At 38.0% G+C, this 9,770-nt stretch overlaps 1 protein-coding gene across 1 annotated transcript in view; it reads right to left on the reverse strand.

Annotated features, from left to right (window-relative positions):
- LOC107752066 (glutamate receptor 1-like) overlaps window positions 1-9,770 on the reverse strand; it is a 40,186-nt gene that overhangs the window by 18,803 nt on the left and 11,613 nt on the right. The window contains exon 4 of the mRNA XM_016567917.1: window positions 758-997. Within this exon, the coding sequence (XP_016423403.1) occupies window positions 758-997 (240 nt within the window). The remainder of the gene's footprint in view (window positions 1-757; window positions 998-9,770) is intronic.

Raw genomic sequence — 9,770 nt, forward strand, 5'->3', positions numbered from 1 at the left:
GAGCACAGAACTTATGATACGTGCAGCATGATTGCGTGAACATTTCTGAGTGGCAAAAGCGATAGATCTGTAAAGCAGTGAGAGGGCCGTGTGTGTTACCGCATCCCAAACGACTCAAGATAATAAACCACAAAGTTAAAAAAACAATGCACTCCACTGTGCTGAGCGAGAGCGCTTCTCTGCGGTCTTCACATGCTATCGGAAACTTCCTGTTTCCCACTTATGAAGTCGTTAGCGCTTCATGTGAGCGCTGCTGCAGTCTTAGGCCCACCCCAAATGCTCTCATTAGTTGAGATGCGTGGTGACACCCATCCCAAGCCAGTACTGATCAACATCCCACCCCTCCTGTGACCCATGGTTTGTCTGTATATTCAGAGCCAGTGAGAAACGGACTTTTATAATAATAAAAAACTGCGTTAACGCGCGATAAAATAATTGTCGGCGTTAATCAATTAATGCGTTAATGCGATAATAACACGTGAACTTGCCCAGCCCTAATAATAACAATAATTATTATTACTATTATTATTTTGAAAATGTAATTGCATTTTAATAATAATTACATTTAAATAAAAAATATTTATTATTGTTAATGTCATTATTAAATAATACTATACATCAGTATAGTAAGCAACTATACATCAAATAAAAACCAAATAAAAACATTCAAATAAACATCGCTATTAGTGGGTGCAATTAATTCTTAGTAAATTCCCCCCAAAATCCAAAGATTTAGATCATAAAAAGCAGGTCTCACCAGAGTCCGAGCTGTACATGTAGACGAACCTAGACCACTTGTAGTGTTCGATTACGCCTACCAGGGCGTCCTGCAGTTCGGGTCTCAGCTGGATAACAAACTGGTTGGAGTTTTCCATGGGGAAGCTGGGCGTCACGAAGCAGACGTGTAGCGCACCGCAGAACGACATCAACATGTTGACGGTCTTCCTGTCGTACACGCCGATGATGGCGTACACTCCTTTGGAGAACTGCGAACAGACTGGAGACGACAACAGAACATGATTTACAATACAGACATCATTCACGTCGCATTGTTAACATCTCGCTGGTTTTATTATTCACTTCTGAGAAGCAATTAGTAAACGTTTCTATATGCATCACTGGACTTGAAATGCTGCGGATGGAGTTTCTGAAGAGGCAGATAATCAATGCGCAAAAAGGTTCTCGCTGACATTTACCAAACAGCAGGGCGCTTTTCTATCTCTGCTGCCTTGAACGCTGCATATCTTTTCCTCTCCCTGTTGGTGGCAAAATGGCCTCAATCTGTTTTGTTTTGTATTTTAATGCTGTATCATACTCTGTTGTTGCTATCTTTGCCCTGGCTGAGGTTATTTTTCACTGTGGCTCCGGGCCTCACGTTTCAGTCCCGCAACTAAACAGATTGAAGTTGCAGTCTGTTCGCTGCCCAAGGCCCAAATCCCAGCAGGGGCCGCCTGAGGGGCACAGGGGGAGCAGGAGCGATAGGCATGGCCATCACCCAAACTGCCTGCCCCACAATGCAACAGACCACAAGCAGTGCAGGGTGCCAGCATGTGTGTTTTTGTGTGTGTGTGTGTGTGTGTGTGTGTGTGTCTGTGACCACTGGCCTTCATCACATGCACTATGACTCACTTCAACATCCGGCTGAAACATAAACACTTCATCTGTCAGATATATAGATACTGTCTCATTCTGAAGTCACATGCATGAAATAAACGAACAAATTACATCTTATAAAGAGAAGGTGATATTCAACACAGGCACACTCATTTAAACTGCTCTCTCTGCACCGTATATAAAAGTCACAAGCTTGGTGCTGAGCAATAATGATTGTGACATGTCTATAACAGATGCTGCCGTGAGATCTGAGGTAATATTGGGGGTGTTCTTATCACATGGCTCTGCTTCCTCTGTGACTGATGACTTGCACATTAATTCTGTCTGGGCTGAGCTTTGTGGACCTGGAGAGACAGAGAGAGAGAGAAAGTGAAAAGGGAAAGGAAGGTGGGGGACTGCATCCTTCTGTGTTAGCCATTACCGAAGACATATGGCACATTGAATTGAGATCCTCACCATACCATATGTGCTTGTCTTGAATGGTTTCACATACTTTACTATATTTCTTTTTTGTCAATTCATACAATGTTAATATACAGTGCTCATTCATCTACAACATATTGTTGAACTGGCTTCCTGGCAACAGGCATCAGCAGAACATATTCATTACCTTTATTTGATATCACTTGGCATATGACTTCATTCTAAATGACAACATTAATTGCAGCGATATATTGGCTGACTGAACAGAGTTTTAGTGCCTTGCTCATGGGGTTTTAAACTTGCAATGCTATCTGAGACAGTCACACTGATGTACTTGAGAGTTATGCGAGTGTGAGTCACACTCCTTTACTGATTCTTTCCCTCTTCTTCTACGCATCATTTCCTGTTCTTTTTCTATTTTCCTATCAATAAAAAGTGACAAAAAGGCTAAAAATATTAAAAAAAAATTTGGGGGGTGGGTACAGTTTTGTAAAGTTTTTGATAGAAGTCTTATGCTCACCAAGGCTGCATTTATTTGATCAAAAATACAGTAAAAACAGTAATATTATGAAATATTATTAGAGTTTAAAACAACTCTTTTCTATTTAAATATATTTCCAAGTGCAATTTATTTCTGTGATAGAAAAGCAGAATTTTCATCATCTTTACTCCAGTCTTCAGTGTCACATGATCCTTCAGAAATCATTCTAATATGCTGATTTGGTGCTCAAGAAAATTTCTTTTTATTATCAATGTTGAAATCATTGGAAACGGTGACACATTTTGATGAACCGTGATGCATCATGATTATGAATAGCGTTAAAAGCTGCATTTATATTAAAAAAATATTTTTTGAAACAATGTAACAGTCTCTCAATTTTGATCAATTGCATCCTTGTTCAATAAAATTCTTAATACAATTAATTTTAAAAAGATTAAAAATCGTACTGACTGCAAACTTTTGAACGGTAGTGTATGTAAATAAAATGGCAATTTCCTTAACGGGACATTTTTGGCCCTGTGAACTGCTAGAAAATAAACTCTTAAAACACTTTTCAGATGCTTACTAGTTTAAGTAATTTGTCAGTTTGTTTATTTAATCTCAAGCTCTTCCCTAACTTTAAATAAAACTTAGGAGTAAAATTGTTAATAAATTGAAGGACAACTGTAATTTGTCATTTCAAAAGTAGTAACAAATGTCCTGATAAAAAGTTTCCAAGATAGAATAATAACATAAACACATTTGGTTTTTAATCAGTAACACATTTGCAAACATTTCAATGGAATCTATTTGCCACATGGCTGCTGCCACTTCCCACGTGTGTGATAATGTGGAAGCAGATTGGAAGTGTGCGGCTCTCTCACTCTCTCACTCATCTGCTTCCCTGTTCTGAAAAGTTCCTCATGACAGGGAGCACATGGCCATGTCATCTGACCCTCTAATGACAGTAACACACTGGCCGCCTGCAGTGGTTTGTGTTAGCCTGAGTAGAGGCGTAAAACACGATGTGAACACCTCTGGCCAGCCTGTGCTCTCTCTGGCCCTGCTAAAGATCCTGGCAGCATCTGCCCGTCCTGGCACCATCTCACAAACAGATTTCCACAGGTCTGTTCGGCCGTACCAGACCCTCGGCGGGGATGACTGATGACTGTATTGAATGTTCAGCTTGTCTGTGGTCATGGGACTCGTTGAGTATAAACTAAGCTGATGCAATCAGACTAGAAGTTACACTATAAAAATATATTTACACAAAAAAATAAAATAAAATAGCAGCTGTGGTTGCCAAAAATTCACTGTAAAAAAATACGATGTCAATGTTTCAGGTATTATGAGATGGGATATTGATGCCTGTATATTTTACAACTTATTTTACAGCGTATATTTAATTAAGTGGTATAATGTCAATATACAAATCTTCTTGAACTAACAAAATTAACTTTCTACTTTCTACTTTAAAATGTACTGATAACTACCAAGGGAATACAGGGGGGACAACAGAAAACCACAAGATGAATCAGAGTTCATTGCCTGCATCCATAAAACAAGGCCAATAATCATATATACAGTAGACCATGAAGGTAACTCACATGACACTCAAATAATGCAGTAAACAAAATTAATAACAGAATATGTAGCACAAAACGCCCTTTGTACAGTATCAAAAAAATAAAAAATAAGAAACACAATGTATATGTCATGCAGGGATTTCTGAGAATATCTTTTACTGGTTATTAATGGTAAATCATGTTAATTTATAGTTTTTACTTGCATAAACTAAGAACTTAATTGAAAATGCACTTTCAGCTTGATATCCCTTATGCTAATAATTAATTAAAGGAATAATTAAATAAGTAATAATAAGTAATAATTTCTAAATAAAGAAAAATTACCATAATTTAAGTCAATGTTATTTGAAACAGCACTGACAAAAATAAAGCATGGCATGCTAAACATTACAATGTAAATGGAGCCAAGCTACAGTCGCATTGTCCAGGTCATGACATTTCCAAAAGACAAATGATTGCTTTAGTCTAACTGAAACTGAAACATGCATTGGTTTTTGCATGTATTTGTAACAAAAAGAGCAGCATGAACATTCTACTAATGTTCTCCTTTTGTGTTCCATAGAAGAAATTAGAGATTTTTAATTTCAACATCAACTGACAACAGTGAAGAAACAGTATATTCTTTGTAGCTTGGCTGCTGAACTGGCTTTCCAGTGTTTCTGTTTTTGCTCATCCTAAATTACATCAGTTCCGCCTAATATGTGTGAGGTTGTCAGAGGCCAGTCTATTTAAGTGACAGCGTGTCTGAGAGGTTCTTGCCAGGCAGCACTATGGAGTAAACCTGCTTTAAACTGCAGTCTGAGAGCAGTCACAGGTAGACTCCCTCAGGAGAACTGTGGAGACTAAATAGCCATTTCCTTCTCAATCTGTTTCACTCACTCACTATTTCTCTTTTCTCCATCCCTCCAATCATGAGCAGAGAACCTGTGGATTATTTGGAGCCTGTGTGCCCTTTCATATGTTGTTCTTTGGTGTATGTTGATGCCCGATAACATTTTGATGTATTTGAATAACTGTGCAGTGGACTGAATTTTAAAGGACACCAAGCTCCACCTCTTCCATCCACATTTACTGCTTTAATGAGGTGCTCTGCTTGCTCTTTCGGCCTCCAGTCCTCTGTATAAACACACACGCACACCATATCCTTTGGCACCCTCCAACATACACACACAAGCTACATGCCTCACAGATTAAATAAAACACACACACGCACATTCAAAATAACTCAGCAATCTCAATCTTGCTACACAAAAGCGTCTGCAAATATCACAGTAATTACACACAGACAAGCTTAATACGACCTTTCTCTCCCTCTCTCTCTCTCTCTCTCTCTCTCACACACACACACACACACACACACACACACAAACACACACACACACACAGATAAGGACACACATAAGCCTGCATACTCATTGACGGGAGTTACACGTCATTACCCTACACAGTGGAGCGTATGGCTGCGGGCACTCAAGGGGACATGTAGTAATAATCACTCCTGTATCCTGCTGTATTTATGCCCTAAGTGGACAGTTCCAGGTCAGCTATACATAATGTGTTATTTCCAAGGAATTCAACCTTTACAAATACAGTATATGCATGGTATGACAACATAAGCCAGGGCTTCTCATCATTTGCATGTACTCATTGCTTGCTCATATCCTGTGATAATTCCATTCAATCGCATTGGCTGATGGCTTACAAATGTCAGAATGCTTTTAAAAAGGAATATACATCCTCAGGGCTGTCTATAATATTTCTAATATTTTAATGTATGTATTTTATAATATAATGTTTATATATTGTATTTATTCAAATAATAATAATAATAATTATTATTATTATTATTTAAATTATATTTCAAACATATTATAGAATATAATGTTTTACTATAAATTAAATATTATCATTATGATTATATCATACAAATATTATATTTCATTTTTATAATTTATAACTATATAATATTTTAAAGTCAGCATGAAATAGAAATTGCAATTTTCTTTTCTTCCCTACTGAGGCATATTTGATTAAAACGGCTTCTCAAATGAGAAAAAAATGTTAATGATAAGAATTATTTTGGTTAAAGATTATGAGGGCACATAAATAAAAAAAAAAACATTATAAAATAAACAAATAATTTATAATAAACACTGCAACATTCCATAAAATTAAGAAATGTCAAATTTTTCACGGTGACTATAATTACATTATAACAACTCTAATAATAATTTGAACCTACACATTCACATGATCCAGAATTTTCATGTATTTTGACTGCAATAGAATAATGTCTGCTCTTCCCTGAAAGTGCAAAAGAGGATCCTGAGAAATCTCTTTGTTGTGGATAACGGTAGTCATGCCCTAAACTGGTCTGCTGACAAGGCCTCTCAGGGCTGAAATGGCTGCTATCACTCCTGCAACAGGAGAACAAACCAATTTAGCAAAAGCCAGCGGCGACCTCAGAAAGATGTTTTTTTTTCCTATTACCCAAACACAACAAATAGCCTGAGTACTGCATCTCATTTTATCCATCATGTCTGATGCAATAAAAAAAACATAAAATATTGACAGTTTAAGCTACAGTATGATGTTTGTGTCATTTTATAAAAACAACTAAATTGTCCTGCCAGGTGGCTGACATTAGGACTTAGGCCGTGAGTCCACCAAAGCATTTTTAGCCAGCTGAAAATGGCTAGCTGTGAGCGCTTGAGAGTGCGTCTGAGGTGCAGCGTTTTTTCACTTGAGACACTTTCAGTGCTATGATACGGAATATCCACGGAAGTGTAACTAGTATCTGATTTTGCAGATAATTTATTTATGAATAGAAAAATGTTGACACAATATAAATACTTGCTCTGGCCCTTGTTTTAAATGATTTTGTTGCATTGTTGTGCTTGTTGTCATCTGTTGCTGTTGTACAAGGAGGTTGTGGCGATTGGTCGGTGTGGAATTTGTCCCGCCCATCCCCCACAGTGATTGGACGGCTGACTAAAAAATGACAAGTGATGAGCACAACGTTTTACCCAAAGTTGAACATTCTTCAACTCTTAGTGGTGAGAAAAAAATGCTGAGCGCGCAGCACTTAGTGTGAAAATAAAAAAACAAAAAAAACAAACACTCAGCGCCTCATCATGCTCCTGGAGTCATAAAAATGTGGCGCTCCCGTTGAAAACAATTGACCAGTACATATCGTCTCGGTTTAGATTTAGCTGTGTTTAAAATAGTGTGACAATAACCGAGCCATACCTCTCACTGTGATTGCCTTTAATGATAATGGTATACAGAGTTACAGGTCCTTCATACTGAGGGCCACAAATAGCTCTCACTGCAGCAAAAGTGATCCAGGTGCAGAGACCACTGCTCTGGCCAAACGAGAGTTCACTTCTTCAGAATGAGTCGCCTGCACAAACTGAGCATGAGAGTGTGAACCACAAAAATATGGATGGGAATAAAATCCACATCAGTGGCAAATGTGACAGGTCGGCACACACACTGGGTGGCACAACTGTGTGCCCTCACCAGCATATATCCAACCAATCAATGCCCAAATTATTCCAACCCAGGCTCATTCGAAATATGTGCCTCTAAATAAATTTCTGCAACACCGTTATTATGTACCTTACTGCACGTTTCGCGGCAGTTTCAAAGTGAAATGTCCAGTGAGTGGCGCTAAAACACGGGTACAATACGTGACCCTGGTACGTTTTTTTTTAACGTTGATATAGGCATGTATTGCTGTGTTTTTATTACGTTGCTTCAGGTACGTATTGCAACGGTTCATAATTCAAATATCCAGGGACTGTCGCTAAAATTAATGGTCTATCGTGTTGGAAATATCCCCTACACCAAACCCAAGCCTAAACCTACCCGAAAGTGTTAACAAATGCAAAACTGATATAAAAATGCATTTTTTGATGCAACTGTGCCATTTGATCTTCCTTATATGCAGGTTTGAACTGTTTTGTCGAAGCATAGTTTCGCGGGATACGTGCCGGAGCTCTTCACCACTCAAGTGCAACTCCATACTGTGTGAGCTACCGAACAAACCTACTGAATATGAAAACCCACACATCTGAAGCTGGATATGTGACGCTAACGTTCAAAAGTACCCTATCAGTTTTGAAATCTCGCAGCATGCATGGTTTTGAATATATAACATAATATTCCTCAAGTAATTGTGCGAAAATTAGGCTTTATTAATCGAAACTGTGGACCTGTAAATCATACTTTGTGTGAAAAGGAATAAAAGTTGTTGGAGTTTTACTGCCTCTAGTGTTCATTTCAACTGGAAACTGCAGCGATTCGTACGTATAGGTATGTTTTTACAGTTTTGCAGAAATGTATTTAGAGGCACGTATTTTGAATGAGCCTATGTTGAATTATTCATGTGATGGCAAAGCTGACTTTCAGCATCATTACTCCAGTCTTCAGTGTCACATGATCCTTCAGAAATCATTCTAATATGCTGATTTGATCATCAAGGAATCTGCACACTCACGTAAAGCAATATATACAGTATAGTAAATCTCAACTGCTTCATTCCTTGTTTCATCAGAAAATATAAACTATATTATGGCCCAGCACTAATCTACTAAATGTGACTATAAGACATGAAGATATTATATTATAAATATAAACATCATGATTTTCTGTAAAGCTTCTTTGAAACAATTTGTATTGTGAAAAAGTGCTATACAAATATATATGACTTGACGTTGCAAATGTTGTGCAAAAATTAATTTTTAGAGTATTAGAGATGCATAGTTAAAGGGATATCTAAAAAACAAAGTAAACCAAATAACTTATGAAGAATTGTCTGGTTGACAGGAATTTTGTACCAGAAACAACTAAGGATGTTGATCTCAGAGCATGATGTGGAGCAACTAATTAAAAATAGCAACACAACTAACTTAACTACATTTTCCAGTAGCGTGACAGTAGCTCTGCTGCTTCCAAATTTCAGCTTTTCCAGCAACATGGTACTTTTCCTAGTAGTGGTATTGATTGACAAAACGTTATTTCATTGTTTTTATGGCACATTCTGAAGCTCTACATTCAGACAGCGTGTTTGGATATATCCACAAGCTGTCTCTCTCTCTCTCTCTCTCTCACACACACACACACACACACACACACACACACAACCCTTAATGCATGTGAGCACAATAATAAATTCCCAGCTAAGAACCCTTCCTCTTGTACGGCTGGATATTAAACTCAAGTCAAGGATCAGAACACTAAGTAGGCCTGAAGAGTGTTAGAGCAGGCTGACCAGAAAACTTGACGCTCAGTCTTGGTGTGCAGGGGATGAACAAAACGGTCACACTTTCAAAGAGTGCTAATAGTGCTGTGAGCCCGTAGCTGCTGGGCTCAGTATGTGTCCTCGACATCACGGAAAGGATAAAAGCACAGTCCTTAGACAGGCATCAGTAAAACGTATTAGCTCGTGTGCTTTGCAAAATTGCAAAGCATAAAAGAGGCAGATGTCAGCTTAAGTCAGAGATAGGGCTGGTCTCATTCTCTCTCTTCCACACTCTTTCTTTTTCTTCTTTGTTTCACCAATGTAAAGGAACAATGACATCTTAATGCCTAATTAAGCCGATAATTGAGAAAACCAGACCATTCACAAGGCATCTTAAGAGACAGCAGGCTGACCCCCCCCC

The sequence above is a fragment of the Sinocyclocheilus rhinocerous genome, unplaced genomic scaffold (assembly GCF_001515625.1).
Source record: "Sinocyclocheilus rhinocerous isolate Xijiao unplaced genomic scaffold, SAMN03320098_v1.1 scaffold662, whole genome shotgun sequence".
NCBI classification, from domain to species: domain Eukaryota; kingdom Metazoa; phylum Chordata; class Actinopteri; order Cypriniformes; family Cyprinidae; genus Sinocyclocheilus; species Sinocyclocheilus rhinocerous.